The sequence below is a fragment of the Salmo trutta genome, chromosome 37 (assembly GCF_901001165.1).
Source record: "Salmo trutta chromosome 37, fSalTru1.1, whole genome shotgun sequence".
Taxonomy (NCBI): Eukaryota; Metazoa; Chordata; class Actinopteri; order Salmoniformes; family Salmonidae; genus Salmo; species Salmo trutta.
This window is the reverse complement of record NC_042993.1, coordinates 25,541,452-25,563,930: the sequence shown is the minus strand read 5'-3', so window position 1 is coordinate 25,563,930 and position 22,479 is coordinate 25,541,452. Positions and strand designations below refer to the sequence as shown.

The 22,479-nt window shown below is 42.1% G+C and overlaps 2 protein-coding genes across 5 annotated transcripts in view; both read right to left on the bottom strand.

Annotated features, from left to right (window-relative positions):
- The window catches only part of LOC115177073 (B-cell receptor CD22), a 30,962-nt gene extending 15,157 nt beyond the window's left edge, over positions 1-15,805 (bottom strand). Inside the window, exons 1-3 of one of the 4 annotated variants that reach the window (XM_029737560.1) lie at positions 15,713-15,799; positions 5,702-5,902; positions 5,452-5,531 (exon numbers count right to left, since the gene is read on the bottom strand). In XM_029737560.1, coding sequence (XP_029593420.1) covers positions 5,452-5,531; positions 5,702-5,730 — 109 coding nt within the window. In that variant the 5' untranslated portion in view covers positions 5,731-5,902; positions 15,713-15,799. Of the gene's footprint in view, positions 1-5,451; positions 5,532-5,701; positions 6,191-15,712 lie in introns of those variants that run through there. The other 3 variants (XM_029737561.1, XM_029737559.1, XM_029737562.1) reach the window with 3 other exon arrangements.
- Positions 15,806-21,051: 5,246 nt separating this feature from the next.
- On the bottom strand, positions 21,052-22,414 carry LOC115176517 (interferon-inducible GTPase 5). Its single transcript, XM_029736546.1, has one exon. The coding sequence runs from the start codon at positions 22,412-22,414 to the stop codon at positions 21,239-21,241; it is 1,176 nt and encodes a 391-aa protein (XP_029592406.1). The 3' UTR covers positions 21,052-21,238.
- Between the last annotated feature and the right edge of the window lie 65 nt (positions 22,415-22,479).

Here is a 22,479-nt window from a genome sequence, read left to right as displayed (position 1 = left end):
TCGGCCCAGATGTTTGTCCGCCGCTGTCGACGTACCTGGAGAAGAGCCAGGGCGGCTAAAAGTGGACCGTTGCCGAACCCCAGCTCCTCACTGCCGCATTGGGCAGAGGGTATGGCTGTCCACACGGGACCTCAAAATGTCCCCTCGTTTCATTGGTCCTTTTCCCATCTCCAGAGTCCTGAGTACCACTGCTGTCCGTCTTGTGTTACCCCGTACCCTCCGTATTCACCCTAACTTCCATGTGTCTAAGATTTAAGCCTGTGTCTCACTGTTCTTTGTCTTCTGAGTTGTGACAAGGTAGGGGTGGTATACAGAAGATAACCTTATTTGGTAAAAGACCAAGTCCATATTATGGCAAGAACAGCTCAAATAAGCAAAGAGAAATGACAGTCCATCATTACTTTAAGACATGAAGGTCAGTCAATCCGGAACACTTGAAAGTTTCTTCAAGTGCAGTCACAAAAAACAGCAAGAGCTATGATGAAACTGGCTCTCATGAGGAAGGCCACAGGAAAGGAAGACCAAGAGTTACCTCTGCTGCTGAGGATAAGTATATTAGAGTTACCAGCGTCAGAAATTGCAGCCCAAATAAATGCTTCACAGAGTTCAAGTAACAGATGCATCTCAACATCAACTGTTCAGTGGAGAATGCGTGAATCAGGCCTTCATGGTCAAATCGCTGCAAAGCAACCAATACTAAAGGACAGCAATAAGAAGAGACTTGGGCGAAGATGTCCAAATTTTAGATTTTTGGTTCCAACCGCCGAGTCTTTGTGAGAAGCAGAGTAGGTGAACGGATGATCTCTGCATGTGTGGTTCCCATTGTGAAGCATGGAGGAGGTGGTGTGGTGGTGCTTTGCTGGTGACACTGTCCCTGATTTATTTAGAATTCAAGGCATACTTTACCAGCATTGCTACCACAGCATCCTGCAGCGATACGCCATCGCATCTGGTTTACGTTTAGTGGGACTGTCATTTGTTTTTCAACAGGACAATGACCAAACACACCCCCAGGCTGTGTACTGGCTATTTGACCAAGAAGGAGAGTGACGGAGTGCTGCATCAGATGACCTGGCCTCCACAATCACTCGACCTCAAACCAATTGAGATGGTTTGGGATGAGTTGGACTGCAGAGTGAAGGAAAAGCAGCCAACAACTGTTGGAAAAGCATTCCAGGTGAAGCTGATTGAGAGAATGCCAAGAGTGTGCAAAGAGTGGCTACTTTGAAGAATCTAAAATCTAAAATATATTTTGATTTGTTTAACACGTTTTTGGTTACTACATGATTCCATATGTGTCATTTCAAAGTTTTGATGTCTTCACTATTATTCTACAATGTAGAAAATAGTAAAAATAAATAAAAACCCTTGAGTGAGTATGTGTGTCCAAACTTTTGACTGGTACTGTATATATATATATATATATATATATATACATATACCATTAAATGTAGCAAGCACTTTTATCCAAAGTAACAACAGTGAGTCTACACATTTTCGTATGTGACCCCAGTGAAAATCAAACCCACAACTCAGATGTTGCTAGTACCATGCTCTTACTAACTGAGCCGCACACGACCACTACAATACATAAGTACACTACAATACTGTAAAATACCGTATATGATTACAATACAGGTGGAAGGTGTATGATTGCCATCCCTATGAGTGTCACCCTCTTTCAGGCTATGGATGAGGCATGCAATAACATCAATCCAGAGGGCTTAGATTCGCCATGCCTAAAGGTTTTTCCCCAGGTGCTTGAACAATGAGGACATCTACTGTGATGTTGTTGAGAGCCTATGGCCAAATGATCAAGACAGGCTTGATGAAAACTAGTTCCTGTTATGATTTTAAAGTGTAATTTTATATTAACAATGCATACTTTTATGCATCAATGATTTGATCACACATGGGATAGAAATTTTGGAAATGGGATTTTCAGTCCATTTTAATGGGTGTGAAAACGTCCTGTAATTTACTGTACCGTAGCGTATTACATTCAAAAGGCAATTTTGAAATACACTACATGACCAATAGTATGTGGACACCTGCTTGTCGAACATCTCATTAAAAAATCATGGGCATTAATATGGAGTCGGTCCCCCCTTTGCTGATATAACAGCCTCCAATCTTCTGGAAAGGCTTTCCACTAGATGTTGGAACAGTACGGCGGGGACTTGCTTCCATTCACCCACAAGAGCATTACTGAGGTCAGACACTGATGTTGGGCGATTAGGCCTGGCTTGCAGTCAGCATTCGAATTCATCCCAAAGGTGTTTAATGGGGTTGAGGTCAGGGCTCTGTGCAGGCCAGTCAAGTTCTTTCACATCGATCTCGACAAACCATTTCCTTATGGACCTTGCTTTGTGCACAGGAAACAGGAAAAAGCCTTCACCAAACAGTTGCCACAATGTTGGAAGCATAGCGCTTCCAACATTGAATGTCATTGTATGCTGTAGCGTTAAGATTTCTCTTCACTGGAACTAAGGGGCCTAACCTGAACCGAAAACTGCCCCAGACCATTATTCCTCCTCCAGCAAACTTTACAGTAGGCACTATGCATTCGGGTAGGTAGTGTTCGCCTGGCATCTGGCAAACTCAGATTCGTCTTTGGGACTGCCAGATGGTGAAGCGTAATTCATCACTCCAGAGAATGCATTTCCACTGCTCCAGAGTGCAATGGCGGCGAGCTTTACAGCACTCCAGCCGACGCTTGGCATTGCACATGGTGATCTTAGGCCTGTGTGCGGCTGCTCGCCCATGGAAACCTATTTCATGAAGCTTCCGTCAAACAGGTCTTGTGCTGACATTGCAACTGACGACAGACGATTTTTACTCGCTACGTTCTTCAGCACTCAGCGGACCCATTCTGTGAGCTTGTGTGGCCTACCACTTCGCGGCTGAGCCGTTGTTGCTCCTATACGTTTCCACTTCACAATAACAGCACTTACAGTTGACAGGGCAGCTCTAGCAGATCAAAAATTTGATGAACTGATTTGTTGGAAAGGTGGCATCCTATAACGATGCCATGTTGAAAGTCACTGTGCTTTTCAGTAAGGCCAGTCTACTGCCAATGGTTGGCTATGGAGGGCTGTGTGCTCGATTTTATAAATGTGGCTGAAATAGTTGAATCCAGTAATTTGAAGGGGTGTCCACATACTTTTGTATATATAGTGTATGTATCTTGCATTTTTTGCTATTGGATTAACTGGTTGTTAAAATAACTAAATTGAGAAGATATCATTATGTTGTGTTCCCATGGTATTTCACAGTAAATGTATATTTTGGACCAAAGGTGGTGTGGTGAAAGATATGTCCAAACAAAATGAATGCACAATAAAAGGTTTTGAATATGAGACTTGCTGTGTTACAAGCGTTACCAGTTTGGAGTTTTGTACTAAGAGTTTTGAAAATCCACCTCATTCTTCAAAAATAGCACCAAAGCAATTGAAACATTTATAAAATTATATGGAATGTATGGTTTTCAGTGCACCTGACAGTAACAGTTACAGTGCATTCGGAAAGTGTAAGAACCAACGCTGGAGATGAGAAGCAGGTACGGAGAGTGAACATTTAATTTTGCACAGACATGGAACAGGACAGAAACAGCGTCAGAACCGGGTAATACAAAGACATACGACAATTAATGCTGAAGTGGGGAACAGAGCTGGGAAACAGACAGATATAGGGGTGGTAATAACACAGGTGATTGAGTCCAAGTGAGTCCAATGAATCTCTGATGCGCGTGGCGAGAGAAGCAGGTGTGCGTAATGATGGTGGCAGGAGTGTGTAGTGCTGGGCAGCCTGGTGCCCTCGAGCGCCAGGGAGGAAGAGCGGGAGCAGGCGTGAAGGAAAGTATTCAGACCCCTTGACTTTTTCCACATTTTGTAACTTTACAGCCTTATTCGAAAATTTATTAAATTAATTGTTTTTCTCATAAATCTACACACAATACCTCATAATGAAAAAGCGAAAACCGTTTTTTAGAAATGTTTGAAAATGTTTTGAAAATAAAAAACAGAAATACCTTATTTACATAAGTATTCAGAGCCTTTGCTATACAACTCGAAATGGAGCTCAGGTGTATCCTGTTTCCATTGATCATCCTTGAGATGTTTCTACAACTTGATTGGAGTCCATCTGTGGAAAATTCTATTGTTGGACATAATTTGGAAAGACACGCCTGTCTGTATAAGATCCCACAGTTGACAGTGCATGTCAGAGCAAAAACCAAGCCATGGGGTCAAAGGAATTGTCCATAGAGCTCTGAGACAGGATTGTGTCAAGGCATAGATCTGGGGAAGGGTACCAAATCATTTATGCAGCATTGAAGGTTCCCAAGAACACATTGGCTTCCATCATTCTTAAATGAAAGAAGTTTGGAACCACCAAGATTCTTACTAGAGCTGGCTGCCCGGCCAAACTGAGCAATCGGGGGAGAAGGGCCTTGGTCAGGGAGGTGACCAAGAACTTGATTGTCACTCGGACAGAGGTACAGAGTTCCTCTGTGGAGATGGGAGAACCTTCCAGAAGGACAACCATCTCTGCAGCACTCCACCAATCAGGCCTTCATGGTAGAGTGGCCTGATGGAAGCCACTCTTCAATAAAAGGCACATGACATTCCGCTTGGAGCTTACCAAAAGGCACCTAAAGGAATCTCAGACCATGAGAAACAAGATTCTCTGGTCTGATGAAACCAAGATTGAACTCTTTGGCCTGAATGCCAAGCATAATGTCTGAAGGAAACCTGGCACGAAGCATGGTGGTGGCAACGTCATGGTGTGGGATTTTTTTTAGCGGCAGGGACTGGGAGACTAGTCAGGATCCAGGGAAAGATGAACGGAGCAAAGTACAGAGAGATCCTTGATGAAAACCTGCTCCAGAGCGCTCAGGACCTTAGACTGGGGTGAAGGTTCACCTTCCAACAGGACAATGACCCCAAGCACACAGCCAAGAAAATGCAGGAGTGGCTTCGGGACAAGTCTCTAAATGTCCTTGATTGACCCAGCCAGAGCCTGGACTTGAACCCGATCAAACATCCCTGGAGAGACCTGAAAATAGCTGTGCAGCGACGCTCCCCATCCAACCTGACAGACCTCGAGACGATCTGCAAAGAAGAATGGGAAAAACATTCCAGATACATGTGTGGCAAGCTTGTAGCATCACACCCAAGAAGACTCAGTACTGACTAAAGGGTCTGAATACTTATGTGAATATAATATTTCAGTTTTAAAAAATTTTAACATACATTTTCTAAAATTTATAAAAACCTGTTTTTGCTTTGTCATTATGGGGTATTGTCTGTAGATTGAAGAAATAAACAATTTAATTCATTTTAGAATAAGATTGTAAAGTAACAAAATGTGGAAAAAGTCAAGGGGTCTGAATACTTTCTGAATGCACTGTATATTTCATATGTAACTAAATAAGATAAAATGTTTACCTACCATTCAACAGCATCAGAAGAACTGTCAAGAAATGGAACATTGCAACTGTTCTCTTGAGTATCATGATTATTACTGGATATCTGTATTAGAAACATACTATTAGTGTGTGTGTGTGTGTGTGTGTGTGTGTGTGTGTGTGTGTGTGTGTGTGTGTGTGTGTGTGTGTGTGTGTGTGTGTGTGTGTGTGCGTACGTATGTGGGAGTGTGTGAGTGTATGTGTGTGTGTGTGTGTGTGTGTGTGTGTACCCACGTGGGAGTGTGTGTGTGAGTGAAAAGCATATCTCAGCTGCATATGCTTCTCTGGTTCACTGGTTAAGTAGACAGTCTGAAATAAACTCTATGCCACACCCATAACACTGCCCTTGATGCTCAAGACATGAGGTGACATTCTTTCAGCTGTTCTTTTGGTTATTCAATTCCATGCTTTTCTTTTTACACCAACAACAGAGACCTATATTGGTAAAAAATGTATAATAACTGTATTAAAACACATACTATATAAATAACATATTAATGGCTTAAAGTAGAACTGGCAGCGTTTTATCTACTTTGCAGATATGAAACAAACAGATCATATCAGTGAAAAATATAAAATCCCCAGTTTATGCTACAAAACCAACTTTATAAGAGGTTTAAAAAATTGGTAATTTTTGAATCAACATTCCATGATGTACACTAAGGCATTGTTGGCAGAATAGATGGAGGCAGTTCATTGCATGATTAATATAATTCACCAATACATTTCTTGGTAGTTCAACAAATATTGCTATCAGGTTGTAAATCACAGCTGGCCCGGTACATTGTTTGCTGCCTCCATTCGGGATGCACTGTTTCAGTTTCAATTTCTCAATATTTTGGGAAAAACTGACGAATGTAACTAAGGCAGGGAATGTCAATACAATCCAACTAGCAAGGGCAGTGATCACAAGTCAGTCATAACGTGGCTACTAGGCTAGCGTATCTATTTATGAAGCGTAATACATGCAATAAAAGGTTGAACGTACGTATCGTTAGGATCGTAATAAAATCCATACGTAAATTGTTAGGATCGTAAGAAAAGCCATGCGTGAAACATGAAACGTAAACGTGAAATTTAATCTGTGAACTTTCAAACACCTTGTTGTGATTACTGACTAATATTTTAGGGTTGAACAAATCTTGTTTTGCAATTCTGATGTACAATAATACCTTTCGGAGTTTTGGCGGTTTCAGCTCACCAACAACAACAAAAAAGTACACCAAACGGCCTGTGAGGAGTACCAAGCAAACAAGCATAACACAGTATTTAAAAAAACGCAAATCAGGGAAACCGGAATCCTGCACGTTTTCAAGTTAAAAATCTCCATTCTCTGTTACTCCTCAGTTGAGTTTACTTCACATTAGTTAGCTAATGTAATGGATTTGTTTACCAGCGCAAGTCTAGAAAGCTGCACTATGCCTACAACAGTGAAGTTTCAGTCTGCTAGGTGTATCGCTACAACATGGCCATTTCTCTGGGTGATGTGGACATCCCCATGCATGCACCTCATCAAAATATGACTAATTCAATATTGCACCATCCTCTGGGCTCTGTCTGTTATCATAGCCAGTAGTATCTTCCAGGAATAATGAAACGTAGAATAATAATAATAGATGTTTGGTGAATATATGAATTATGTATGACCACTGGAGTCTTTGCCACTAAAATTAGTTTTTAATAGAATATTTTGACATTTATTTCATCACTCAAAATCTTGCCAAAGCTTATTCTGTAGGAGGGGTTTATATTGTTAGGGTTTGACCAACTATTTGTGTGCATATCCTATATAATATAACAATTTGTTTGCATAATCTATATAATATAACACAGAAGCTGTAATACACTATTAAGTTTATTAACTATAAGATAATTGAATACTGCTATATGTTAGAGGAAGTGGCTCATGTGATGGTGGGTCATGTGGAAAGAAGGCTGATGCTTTAAAACAGGGTTTTGCAAGAGCTTTTCTGTAGAATAATAGCAATAACAGGATATGGGTGAAAGGTATATGCAGGGGGGTGTAAGGGTTTTAGGGAACTGTGCATTGTGCAGTCACAAGATGAGACATCCGCCAGAGACAATAGCTACGCCAGGAAGCATGAGTGCGTCTAGAGGTTGGGACCAACCTGCACGCCAACGATAGGCTGGAATAAGTCTAAACCATATTCTAGCCACTACTATGACAGGCCCTCAGGGAGAGGGAACTAAGTCTGTCCAGTATTTAAGGAAGAACTTGTGATGTCATACCAGTTCTCTGTCTGCCCTGCGTGGTGTTTCAGTGAGCCCGTATATACGAGCCACACATTTACCATTGAAGTGTTTGCATTAATTAAAGTAGAAAGAAATCAGAAGTTACTATGTGCTGACTATTTTGTCCTGATACCAGATTCGAATTGACGCGACCCGACAATATGAATGTAAAATAATTTGACATGATTTATATGAATCGGGTCATGAACATATGGACTTTGAAATGAACAAGGGAGAGGTTAAATGTAGGCTAAGTCTGGCATAAGCTTATTACCACATTTTACAATAACTCTGTTGCAGTAGTCTTAGGTAGTCTCCATATTGGCTATTCCCTCCATTGCGACACTGCTGCCCAGTTGATGAGCTTGTCATCTCCATGCAGCACCATGCGCCTTCGGAAAAGCACCCCTCAGTCTCAGAAGATGTCTTTCTGGAGTCATGCAGTCATAGAGTCATTATACCCTAATGTAGGCCTATTTGCCTACTAGCCAAATAAAGTGCAGAGCATGCATGATGCTTGCAACTCGTCCTTCCAACGTATTTTTGAACATTTCATTCATCCTTCATTCAGTTGTCAGTGAGTCAATATGTCATCCATTCAGTCATTTGTCTGAGTTGGGATAGGACATAAATCAAAGAGAATAGAACAGTCTTATCCATTTGTTTATTGAAATCCATGTGTGTATCAAAATGATCTACATTCTCCGAAGTTCTTTAGCCTATCACTTTAATAATTAAATGTTTCTTTAGGCCTGTCCAAATACAAAATAAGCCTTCAACTTGTAGGCATTGCAATTTAGGTAATCATTTAGGGTACTCGTGTGTTGCGGAATAATTTTGTTACTCTATTTGTGTTTTCGAACTGTTTTTATTATAGGGCTCCCTTTAAAAAGAGACCCTAGCCCACAGGCCTCTAAATAGCCCACAGGCCTCATTTGAAACAAAATAGTTGAAGAAGCAGTGGCTGATTGTGAAAACAGATCTGGCAATAAGAAGACAGTAGGCTATAGATAGTCTTGACCATTTTGGATCCCTGGGCTATTTCGCACAGGACAGGTTATAGCCAAGACTTAATCAATATTTTGTTTTGTTTCATTTATTGATATGGTTATAGCCTCTGCGTGATGAGGTTGTGCAACGCAAATGGCTATGACAAGCCTACTTACAGAGTGGAATTCACTAATACAACAGCCAAAATGCCTAATATAAGGCAAAAAAACTATTCAATTATATGGCCATTAAATAACACACAACAGCATGGGATATTTAAATAGAGGAATAAGCCTAAATCATATTTACTTTCTATTTTGCAGCTCAGGCGGTTATTCTAGACAAAGCTCTTCTGTGTCTTTATCATTCTCACACAAGTCAGTTGCTGAAGGCCCAAGCCTATACTACGCCATCTACTGGTATAATGTCGTTATTGAATGCAGTTCTAAAACAAGCTCTCTGGAATTGTATTTTGGAAATTAAACCGGAAGCTGCAAAGCAACTCTAACGTCTGTGCCAGAGCTGCTTGACTGACTAGCTAACTTCGACTAGCTACGTTTGGTTCATGTCCTTTGCAGATGCCACATTACTGACAAAAGTTTGTATTTATAAAGAAGATCTGTAACTGAGTAAAGGGAGATGTAAAGTAAGAATTGAACATGTAAATGTTCATTCATAGTCGTAACGTTTGTATGTTAACAGATCATATTTTTTACCCCTTTTTCTCCCAATTTTGTAATATCCAATTGGTAGTTACAGTCTTGTCCAATCGCTGCAACTCCCCTATGGACTCGGGAGAGGCGAAGGTCGAGAGCCATGCATCGTACGAAACACGACCCTGCCAAGCCGCACTGCTTCTTGTCACAGACTCGTTTAACCCGGAAGCCAGCCGCACCAATGTGTCATAGAAAACACCATCCAGCTGGCGTCCACAAGGAGTCACTAGAGCGCGATGGGACAAGGAAATTCTGTCCGGTCAAACCCTCCCCTAATCTGGACGACGCTGGTCAAATGTTCGCCGCCTCATGAGTCTCCTGGTCTGTAGTGATGCCTCATGCACTGCGATGCAGTGCCTTAGACCGCTGAGCCACTCGGAAGACGCTTATAGATCTAATTTAACATTTACGTTTCATGTTTCACGCATGGCTTTTCTTAAGATATGTATGTTCAACCTTTAGGCAGCTATCTCGCTCCATACTTCTTTCCTCATACAGTTTTTCTATGGCTATACACAGCTAGAGATGCAGGTGTCATTTGGTTAGCTAGCAAGAACTTGAATGACCCTGATCCTGTTAGCATATCTCTTGCGTTCACAAATTCACTCTGGCTATCTACTCTGATTTCAGAGCACTCTCCTCTGAGTGTGCCAGAGCGCAGAATGACTGATGTATTTATGAATGCACAACACTTTCTGCATATGACCGGTGTCTGTAATTGTAGACAAAAAAGTAATAGTTAGTCACAAACGTTCTAGATAACATGTAAACAGCCTAACCAGCTCTGCTACGGCAAGTATAATGGTCAGAGTGAGGTGTTCTCTCATTTGTGTCTGGAAGTAGCTAGCTAGCAAGCTAGCCAACTTTAGCCAGTTGGCTTGGGTGCTTGGTTGGGACAAGCATACATTGGCAGGCAAGCTGCAGGACGAGTAGGCTACAATTCCCCATCGTTTATCAATGCAATTTTGTGAAAAACTTTGAGAGGGTTTATCTAATGTTCCTTTGTTACTGTAGATTTTAGCTAGCATTAGTTGTTGATCTTGTTGTTGTTGATGTGCATAATAACTGAGGGAGAGAGAGACTACCTTTTCATGGATGTTTGATCAATAGGACTGTACATTTCCCAAACGTAAGAGAACTCCCGTGGTGTTTACATATTTTCAGAAATACATTCAGGTGTATTTGGTATCTTTGGCAAATGAGTTATAATGATCTAAAGTCACGCTGTTGCAACTGCCTGTTAACACACAGTCCAGTTCAAAGTGAATGATGAAAACCCTCCTACAAGGCCTAAAAACTAGCCCCCCCAAAAAGAATTCGCAAGAGAGTTGCCACATTTATCCAATAAACCCTTTTTCCATAACGTTACTGAGCGAATGAAGAAGAAATATCGAAGTCATTTTTAAACGCTAAGAAGAAAAATGTGGTTTTCCATCAGAATAATAATTATTGCTAGTTTAAGAATATGTCACAAGAGAAAAGATAAATCGCCCTTATTAAATTCTCCAGATCATTTTCCATCAATGGATGTTGATTTAACCTGTTTTGACTGCTATGATTAAGCAATAAGGCCCTGGGAGGTGTGGTCTATGGCCAATATACCATGGCTAAGCGCAGTTAGTTCTTAGGTCATAGCCCTTAGCCGTGGTATACTGGCCATATACCACAAAGAACAGCCCTTAGCCGTGGTATATTGGCCATATACCACAAACCCCTGATGTGCCTTATTGCTATTATAAACTGGTTACCAACGTAATTAGAACACAAAACAGTTGTCATTCCCGTGGTACACATCTGATATACCACGGCTTTCAACCAATCAGCCTTCAGGGCTCACACCACCCAGTTCAAATAAATCCTGCTTGCATATGTTCATAACTACAGATAAATCCGACAGGAGAGTTTGAGTGATGAAAGTTGGACAGAGGATCTCAAAATCTCTGTGCAAGAAACACTTAGATGAACTTCAAAAAACAAATGTTATGCTATTTTCTGGCAATTGCGTCATTATTATGTGCCAGATGTTTAAGACTACAAATGGTTATAAATGGCCTATTTGCGTAATTGACTTGTTATTTCAATAGGCATAGGCTACTGACTAAAATCTGGGATTATAATTGCAATTTAATTTTGCCATGGTTTGCTGAGCTAGATGCAGGAAGCCTATAGCCCTGATAGGCCAACATGCCTACATCTCATTTCAGGGAAAAATCCACAATGAAACTGACATTAAATGTGGAGAATGATACATTTGTGATAGAGCTGTGACCAAGATCACAATTGATAACTTCCAATTTAATTAACTAAACATGACAATTTATAACTTAATAATAACACAAGGCTACAACAACATCTTGGTCATGCACTGTTATAATCTCCACCTGCCACAGCCAGAAGAGGACTGGCCACCCCTCAGAGCCTGGTTCCTCTCTACGTTTCTTCCTAGGTTCCGGCCATTCTAGGGAGTTATTCCTAGCCACCGTGCTTCTACATCTGCATTGCTTTCTGTTTGGGGTTTTAGGCTGGGTTTCTGTACAGCCCTTTGTGACATCAGCTGATGTAAAAAGGGCTTTATTAATATATTTGATTGATTGAACAGAGTTATAGTTTATTAAATCAATTTGCCAGCTCTAGGTAGACTACACAAGTGGCACAAATTGATTTGCAATCACTCCAGTGATATCGTCATTTCAATATACATGTACATATTTATTATATCAAATTGTAAGCTACAGTAGGCTGCAATGTCATAGAAATGAATAGCCAACTTGATGACCAACAGATGCAAATGTTGCCTATCATTCTCCACATATAATGTAATTTTCATTGTGGACTTTTTTCCATAACACAAGCACGTGAGGGAGTTGCATAACTTCTACTTCAAATTTCCAAATCTGGAACACTCCAGACCCTAGAACTGAGCATGAGTAAATACCATGCGGTGTCAGAGGAAGGCCCTAAAAATTGTCAAAAACTCCAGCCACCCTAGTCATAGACTGTTCTCTCTGCTACCACCAGAGCGCCAAGTCTAGGTCCAAGAGGCTTCTAAAGAGCTTCTACCCCCAAGCCATACGATTCCTGAACACCTAATCAAATGGCTACCCAGACTATTTGCATTGCCCCCCCCATCGTTCACAGCGCTGCTACACGTTGTTGTTGTCATCTATGCATAGTCACTTTAATAACTCTACATTAATGTACATATTACCTCAACTAACCGGTGCCCCCTTACATTGACTCTGTTGGCAGGCGAAACCCCAAGGACAAACCTTCCAGGAAATTTTTTTTTGAGGTCACTCTCTAAGGCACTTGCTTGCAGTTCCTATCGCTTCCACTGGATGTCAACAGAAAGCTCGCTCCACTTTGTTTTTATCTGCTATTGAACGCAGTTTATCCCATCTTAAATTTTATCGATTATTTACGTAAAAAAATACATAAGTTGTATTAAGAAAGTTGTTTAAAATGTTTGGACAAAGATTACAGGTAACTTATTAGATATTTTGTAGTCATGTTGCGCAAGTTGGAACCGGTGTTTTTCCGGATCAAACGCGCCAAATAAATGGACATTTTGGATATATAACGACGGAATTAATCGAACAAAAGGACCATTTCTGATGTTTATGGGACATATTGGAGTGCCAACAAAAGAAGATCTTCAAAGGTAAGGCATGAATTATATCGTTATTTCTGAGTTTTGTGTCACGCCTGGCGGGATGAATTATGATTGTCTGTGTTTGTTTGATGGGGTGCTATCCTCAGATAATAGCATGGTTTGCTTTCGCCGTAAAGCCTTTTTGAAATCTGACATGGTGGCTGGATTAACAAGAAGTAAAGCTTTAATTTGGTGTATTGCACTTGTGATTGTATGAAAGTTAAATATTTCTAATAATTTAATTTGAATTTGGCACTCTGCCATTTCACCGGATGTTGTCAAATTGATCCCGTTAACGGGATTTGAGCCTTAAGAAGTTTTTTTAACTCCATTGTTGGTTAGGGGCTCGTAAGTAAGCATTTCACTTTAAGGTTGTATTCGGCGCATGTGATTAATAAAATTTGATTTGATTTGATACATTTGTTCCCATGTTCTTACCCAAAACTGGGTGCAGCACCTGTTAAACTCTGTAATATCCCCAAAACACAGGGATGACGAGCTGCACGGGATAAGTATTATCAGAGGACCTGGGAGTTTGCTGAAAAATAATAGGTTTTCCGGGCTGGAATAATAATCTTCCTGCCAAATAAAAATTACTGACATGGCAGATTCAGACCGGACTAAAATTACGGATGTGCTGATTTGTGCTGGTGTACATAATTACATTACCTGAGAACCCCCAGTAAACTTTTATTCATCCGTATTGGGCTTTCTACTGCCGATCGCTAAATTATCCTCATGATTATGATCACACTTCCTCAATTCAAATATTATGTCGACACTATACCAAAGATGGCTTTGTATGGTTTAGAAACTTGGGAACCAAGCTCGAGTTATCAGTGTCACCTGTCGCCAGGACTTGTTGAAATATCTTCACTCCTATAAAAAAAACTCCAGGCTTCCGTCATAACTGCCAATGTATAATTAAAAAAATAATAATTACAGGTGGCAGTTTGGAAAAAACTAATTCAGTCCGAATCGTCCTCTGGAATAACGGGCATTCGGGGGTAATACATGGATAACCAACGTTCTCTGGTAATATTAGTCCCGTTCGAATAGGGCTACAATATTCTTCCTGGGACTGGGGGTGTATATGGGTTGGGCCATGTCTGGAATGACATATCGTCCCATCAACCTGTTCAAACATGTTGATATACGATTGTATTGTCTTTTTTTTTACCAGGGAAGGGGGGAGTGCTTTGTTCCGTTGCCTACCAACGCGGTAAACGGTCTACAATGCAGCCTGTGTCATGCACAAACCACCGATTAAAGTCTAATCATGTGGAAAACATTTGACCAATATTGTATTTTCATGTGTGCAAATAAATAAACACATATAAACCAATCATATGGTGATATGTGGTACTCATAACTTTGAATGGTGATTTGTAATCAAATGTTGTAGACCTGCAGGGTGATACGAGACCCTTTCAATGGTGATTTTGGACAGAGATCGAATGAGCATGTTCACCATAGAAGACATCACTGGGCAGTGTTCTTGGGAGAGCTAAGCAAACAGTCATACTCAGTGCACAACAGCGGGCCAGCGCAGAGGTCACATCCACCCAACAAAATGTAAATGTATGACCCAGTGGCATGGCGGAGAGGGAATGAGGGTCGATTTCCGCTCTTTGTCAACGTCTCCCTCAAATACCTCTGCCTTTTCGCCCGTGCAAAAAGTTCCCGTCTGAATGTTTTTTCAGTAGGCCTACAGCAGGCAATATTGTTACCCCACTCTGCAGTCTATTAAACCAGAAAAGGTGAACAGGATTTTGTTCCATGCCAGAAACCTTTAGGTAGGTTAATATACTGTATAATGAAAAGAAAAATAGGCCGAATGGTTCTTCTTGCACTTTTTATTTGTTCAATTTTCAAAGCCTGTATTCACAGTGTGTCTTATTCGAAATAAATGTAGCCTTTGCCAGAATATTATGTTGTGTGCCTTAAAAATATTTTCACTGTATTTATTTGGTTTAATTTCGTACTTATTTTGATTACTTTATTTATTTTGTAGCCTATCTAAATGTGGATTATTCTTTTTATAGGTGACATTTATTTTATGTTCTCGCTTTCAAAAGCGCTGCTCTGAATTCTTATGTAATCCCCTTTGCTCACTTCAAGGATAGTAATAAATACTTCCACAATAATATAAATATCTGTTTAGAAGTTTCACTTGTACAAGTAACGTTTACTGCAAATTTTATTGGCAGTAACCTAGTGTAGGCCTATATTATTGCCTGTTTGGTGGCGGCACACAATTCGTTTTTCCTGCAGTTTTTGTCAGTTGGAGGCCAGGAACTTAAATGTACACTTCCCATTCGATTATTCTGTCTTGCAATTGTTGGTTCTCTCTCTCTCTCTCTCTCTCATTATTACCATATCATTGAGACAGAAATATCTAAATGACTGTACATTTTCATATAAGAAATGTATTGGTGACACTTTATAATGACTTTAAAGTGGAACTGACAGCGTTTTAGCAACATTCCTGTCTAAATGTGCGCATGAGGTATTTCACATTATCAGCTCATTATGACCGTAAATAAACATGTATCCAGGATACATTTCTCACTTTATAATGGGTAGACATGCGTAAAAGAAATAGCAAACATTCACAAAGTTGTTTCTTCTTACCTCAGAAATGGATTCGCTGTGATGACTGTCTCGTGAAAGATACTGTCTGCAGCATATCTGTCTTCTCAAAATAAGGATGAGAAACTAAAAGAGGAACCCAATTGTCTGCCAGGCTTTGCATTTGTTTCTGCATGTCCATCCAAGCATGACAGACAGAAGCGTCTATTTGTATGACTTGGGGTTGATGATGGAGGGAGGTACTGTCTCTATTTTCCATTCTGCACTGTTCAGAACTGTATTTGTGAAGTGAGCTTAGACTCACTTCATCTGTCAGGTGTTTTGTTCAAATTTACAGTATGTGTAGTGTGTGTGGTTGTTGCACATGAAGAACATGAGGCACTGTACTGTACAATACTCTCTGAGTAAAACCTTGCTGATTTAAGCAGAAATACAGTACTGACTCATATTTGTCTGTGAAAATATTTTATTGCATATAAAGACGACATGCTATACTGCCCAAGTTACTGGATTCAAGTTGAATAACTCCTACTCACATTGGCACTGTTATTGATTGTGGATGACAAAACATGTAAAAGCCCATAAATGCACTCACAGCAAATGTAATAACTGAGCATGAATACAAACTGAGCAAAAGTGATATGAAAAGAACAGGGTCACATTCATAAGGCACCAAATGGAAGAAAAGTTACTGAAACAAGGACTTGGATTTTGCTGCAGTGGTCTAAATCAGGATCACACAGAGTGTTTCTTGGTAGTCTTCTATAAATCTATTTTGAAACAAAGGCATATTTTGGGGCGGCAGGTAGCCTAGTGGTTAGAGCATTGGGCCAGTAACCCGAAAGGTTGCTGAATCGAATCCCTGAGCTGACAAGGTAAAAATCTGCCAGTCTGCCCCTGCTACTGTTCCCAGGTAGGCCGTCATTGTAAAAAAAGAATTTGTTCTAAACTGATTTGCCTAGTTAAATACAGGTAAAAAAATAAAAATACAACTCACACACATGGTTATGGGCTTAAAAAAAGAAAGAAACCTGTACCCTGACAGCTATATGATGACAGCTTTGCACGCTCTTGACATTCTCTCAACAAGCTTCATGAGGTAGTCACCTGGAATGTATTTCAATTAACAGGTTAAAAGTTCATTTGTGGAATTTCTTTCCCTCTTAATGCGTTTGAGCCAATCAGTTGTGTTGTGACAAGGTAGGGGTGGTATACAGAAGATAGCCCTATTTGGTAAAAGACCAAGTCAATATTATGGCAAGAACAACTCAAATAAGAAAAGTGAAACGACTGTCCATCATTACTTTAAGAAATGAAGGTCAGTCAACATGGAACATTTTAAGAACTTTGAAAGTTTCTTCAAGTGCAGTCGCAAAAACCATCAAGCTCTATGATGAAACTGTCTCTAATGAGGACCGCCACAGGAAATGAAGACCCAGAGTTACCTCTGCTGCAAAGGATAAGTTCATTAGAGTTAACAGCCTCAGAAATTCCAGCCCAAATAAATTCTTCACAGAATTAAAGTAACAGACACATCTCAACATCAACTGCTCAGAGGAGACTGTGTGAAGCAAATCGTATCAAATCAAATTGTATTAATCACATCTGCCGATACAACAGTAACCTTACAATAACCTTACAGTGGAATGATTACTTACAAGCCCCTAACCAACAATGCAGTTTAAAAAATACGAAAATAATAAGAAATAAAAGTAACAAGTAGTTAAAGAGCAGCAGTAAAATAACAATAGCGAGACTATATACAAGGGGTACCTGTACAGAGTCAATGTGCTGGGGCACTGGTTAGTCGGGGTAATTGAGGAAATGTGTACATGTAGGTAGAGTTATTAAAGTGACTATGCATAGATAATAGCAGAGAGTAGCAGCAGCGTAAAAGACGGGAGGCAATGCAAATAGTCTGGGTAGCCGTTTGATTAGATGTTCAGGAGTCTTATGGCTTGGTTGTAGAAGCTGTTTAGAAGCCTCTTGGACCTAGACTTGGAGCTCCGGTACCGCTTGCCGTGCGGTAACAGAGAGAACAGTCTATGTCTAGGTTGGCTGGAGTCTTCGACAATTTTTAGGGCCTTTCCTCTGACACCGCCTGGTATAGAGGCCCTGGATGGCAAGAAGCTTGGCCCCAGTGATGTACTGGGCCATACGCACTACCCTCTGTAGTGCCTTGCGGTCGAAGGCCAAGCAGTTGCCATACCAGGCAGTGATGCAACCAGTCAGGATGCTCTCGATGTTGCAGCTGTAGAATCATTTGAGGATCTGAGGACCCATGCCAAATCTTTTCAGTCTCCTGAGGGGGAATAGGCTTTGTCGTGCCCTCTTCACGACTGTCTTCGTGTGTTTGGATCATTCTAGTTTGTTGGTGATGTGGACACCAAGGATCTTGAAGCTCTGAACCTGCTCCACTACAGCCCCGTCGATGAGAATGGGGGAGTGCTCGGTCCTCCTTTTCCTGTAGTCCACAATCATCTCCTTAGTCTTAGTTACGTTGAGGGATAGGTTGTTATTCTGGCACCACCCGGCCAGGTCTCTGACCTCCTCCGTATAGGCTGTCTCCCCATACGCCACACACAGATAAGCGTACAAAGCTCTCCCTCACCCTCCATTTGGCAAATCTGACCATAATTCTACCCTCCTGATTCCTGCATACAAGCAGGAAGCACCAGTGACTCGGTCAATAAAAAAGTGGTCAGATGAAGCAGATGATAAACTACAGGACTGTTTTGCTAGCACAGACTGGAATATGTTCCAGGATTTTTCCTATGGCATTGAGGAGTACACCACATTAGTCATTGGCTTCATCAATAAGTGCATTGATGATGTTATCCCCACAGTGACCATACGTACATACCCCAACCAGAAGCCATGGATTACAGGCAACATCTGAGATAAAGGCTAGAGCGGGACTATGTATAGCGGTTAGAGCGGGACTCTAACCTGGAAGCTTATAAGAAATCCCGTTATGCCCTCTGACGAACCATCAAACAGGCAAAGTGTCAATACAGGACTAAGATCGAATCGTTGTACACTGGCTCCGAAGCTCGTTGGATGTGGCAGGGCTTGCAAACCATTACAGTCTACAAAGGGAAGCACAGCCGAGAGCTGCCCATTGACACAAGCATACCAGATGAGCTAAAATACTTCTATGCTTGCTTCGGGGCAAATAACACTGAGACATGCATGAGAGCACCAGCTGTTCCGGTCGACTGTGTGATCATGCTCTCCGCAGCTGATGTGAGTAAGTCCTTTCAAGACAAATGAGATGATTGTGGACTACAGGAAAAGGAGGACCAAGCACACCCCCATTCTCATCGCCGGGGCTGTAGTGGAGCAGATTGAGAGCTTCAAGCTCCTTGGTGTACACATCGCCAACAAACTAACATGGTCCAAGCACACCAAGACAGTCGTGAAGAGGGCATGACAAAACCTATTCCCCCTCAGGAAACTAAAAAGATTTGGCATGGGTCCTCAGATCCTCAAAAGGTTCTACAACTGCAACATCGAGAGCATCCTAACTGGTTGCATCACTGCCTGGTACGGCAAATGCTCGGCCTCCGACCGCAAGGCACTACAGAGGGTAGTGCATATGGCCCAGTACATCACTGGGGCTAAGCTGCCTGCCATACAGGACCTCTATACCAGGCGGTGTCAGAGGAAGGCCCTGAAAATTGTCAAAGACTCCAGCCACCCCAGTCATAGACTGTTCTCTCTACTACCACATGGCAAGCGGTACCGGAGTGCCAAGACTAGGACAAAAAGGCTTCTCAACAGTTTTTACCCCCAAGCCATAAGACTCCTGAACAGGTAATCAAATGGCTACCTGGACTATTTGCATTGTGTGCCCCCCAACCCCTCTTTTACACTACTGCTACTCTCTGTTTATCATATATGCATAGTCACTTTAACCATATCTACATGTATACATACTACCTCAATCAGCCCGACTAACCAGTGCCTGTATATAGCCTCGCTACTGTTACCTTTCACTGTCTTTTTACTGTTGTTTTTATTTATTTACTTACCTTTTGTTCACCTAATACCTGTTTGCACTGTTGGTTAGAGCCTGTGAGTAAGCATTTCACTGTAAGGTCTACACCTGTTTTATTCAGCGCACGTGACAAATAAACTTTGATTCGATTTGAGTAAAGGTGGTCTAGAGTTTTTTTTCCCTCTGGTTGCATGTTTAACATGCTGATAGAAATTTGGTAAAACTGATTTTAGTTTCCCTGCATTAAAGTCCCCGGCCACTAGGAGTGCCTCCTCTGGATGAGCATTTTCCTGTTAGCTTTTGGCAGAATACTGCACATTAAGTGCGCTCTTAGTGCCAGCATTGGTCTGTGGTGGTATGTAGACAGCTACGAAAAATACAGATTAAAACTGTCTAGGTAGATGGTGTAGATAGACACCAATAATAAGAAAATACTTGCTTGGGCCAAGAAACACAAGCAATGGACATTAGGCCGGTGGAAATCTGTCCTTTGGTCTGATGAGTCCAAATTTTCGATTTTTGGTTCCAACCGCCATGTCTTTGTGAGACACAGAGAAGGTGAAGGGAGGATCTCTGCATGTGTGGTTCCCACTGTGAAGCATGGAGGAGGAGGTGTGATGGTGTGTGCGTGCTTTGCTCGTGACACTGTCAGTGATTTATTTAGAATTGAAGGCGCACTTAACCAGCATGGCTACTACAGCATTCTGCAGCGATACACCATCTAATCCGGTTTGGGCTTAGTGTGACTGTCATTTGTTTTTCAACACGACAATGACCCAACATACCTCCAGGCTGTGTAAGGGCTATTTGACCAAGAAGGTGAGTGACGGAGTGCTGCATCAGATGACCTGGCCTCCACAATCACCCAACCTCAAACCAATTGTGATGGTTTGGGATGAGTTGGATCGCAGAGTGAAGGAAAAGCAGCCAACAAGTGCTCAGCCTATGTGGGAACTACTTCAAGACTGTTGGAAAAGCATTCCAGGTGAAGCTGGTTGAGAGAATGCCAAGAGTGTGCAGAGCTGTCATCAAGGCAAACGGTGGCTACTTTGAAGAATCTAAAATAAATTAAAATTTGTTTAACACTTTTTTGGTCGCTACATGTTTCCATATGAGTTATTTCATAGTTTTGAAGTCTTCACTATTATTCTACAATGTAGAAAATAGTAAAAATAAAGAAAAACCCTTGGATGGGACGTTAAATGGGTGTGCTGACTCTCTGTGGTCACTAAAGATCCCATGGCACTTATCATAAGAGTAGGGGTGTTAAAAAAAATTAAGCCCTTGAATGAATAGGTGTGTCCAAACTTTTGACTGGTACTGTACATTACAGAAGACTGAAATATAACAAAACCATTTGACATAGAAACATCTGATTTTCTACAGGGTTTTTGAAGTAATGTTTATTAATTATGAAATTATGAAAAATATGAATAACATTTTACCCATGAAGCCACTAGATAATTTGACTGCAGGAAATGCAGAATCAAATGCATATTTGCATTTCCATTGCAAATGTTTTAAAACATTTTTCATTGCACTATTTCTAGCCCTCCTCTTGACCTCCTTCATTTCCCCTCTCGTATACCAGCAGCAGCCAGTATCTTCTCTGCGTCAACCACCATCTCATCGATGGCCCCATTGAGAGCCAGCAGCATGACAGTGAAGGAACGACTGGCTGAGCGGGCGTGCCTGGGCATGGCCATCTCCACCAGTCGGGTCGTGTTGGTGGTCAACTCCTTCTCTGCCGCTGCCAGCCGAAGCTTTACCTCCCCCTTGGTGACTTCAGCCGACAGGTTACACGTGCGCAGGTCTTTGAGCTGTGCCGGCTCCACGCCACGTTGCCGTGCCAACCGCTCAACAGACTCGTCGTCCAGACAGAGCGAGGCCCTGGCCTTGGTGAGGATCCTCACACCCACTCTGGCGTCCACCATGGAGGCCACCAGGGGCACGGGGATGGCCGACACCCCACCAGAGAGTGACGCGGCAGCCCAGACCAAGGCCTTGAAGGCATCCCTCTTCTGGGTGACCAGGACTGGGGAGAGAGTGGGCAGGGCCAGGAGGAGAGCGTGGGCCCGGATCTCTGGTAGGTCCCTCTCCATCTCCTCCAGGAGTCCTGGGAAGTCAAGTTTCTCCAGACAGGAGGGCCTCACTAGGAACACCTTAGGCAGGGCCACCCCCTGGGCCTTCAACAACTCCAGACTTGCCTTCCGCCTCTCCTCCAGACCCTTTTCTGTGTCCTTCTCTGAGGCCAGCAGGGCGAAGTACACAGTGTCCCTCTGCACAGAGCGGGCTTCCAGGAACACCGCCACGCTATTGGCCTGGAGACTCTGTGTGAACACCATGACCACCACGTTGTACCGCAGGAACTTCACCCGCTCCATGTACCCTTCCGGGTCAAAGGGCGAGGCTGTGGGGGTGGGTGGCAAGTCCCAGAGCCTGAAGTCAGGGTGCTTGGGGTTGGGATAGATGGCCATCTCCTCTGGGGAAGTGGGGCAGGGGGATAGGGCGGCTCCTTCATCCTCAGGCCCCAGGCCACGGAGGGCGTTGATGAATGCAGACTTCTCGGGCCCCCGCTCTCCTGCCACGGCCAGGTTGATCCGGCTGATCAGGAGGTCCTCCACAGCATCCTTGACATCTGACAGCTTGTTGTTCTCAATGGACTCTTTGAGAGTCTCCAGGAGGTTCAGGCTGTGAGATACAACATCCGCCGCCATGGCTGTGAGAGAGGTGAGGATGGTCATTATCATAGAACAGCACGTAGGAACACATCTTAATAGTGGAGGATTACATTTCTTGGGCACGTAAT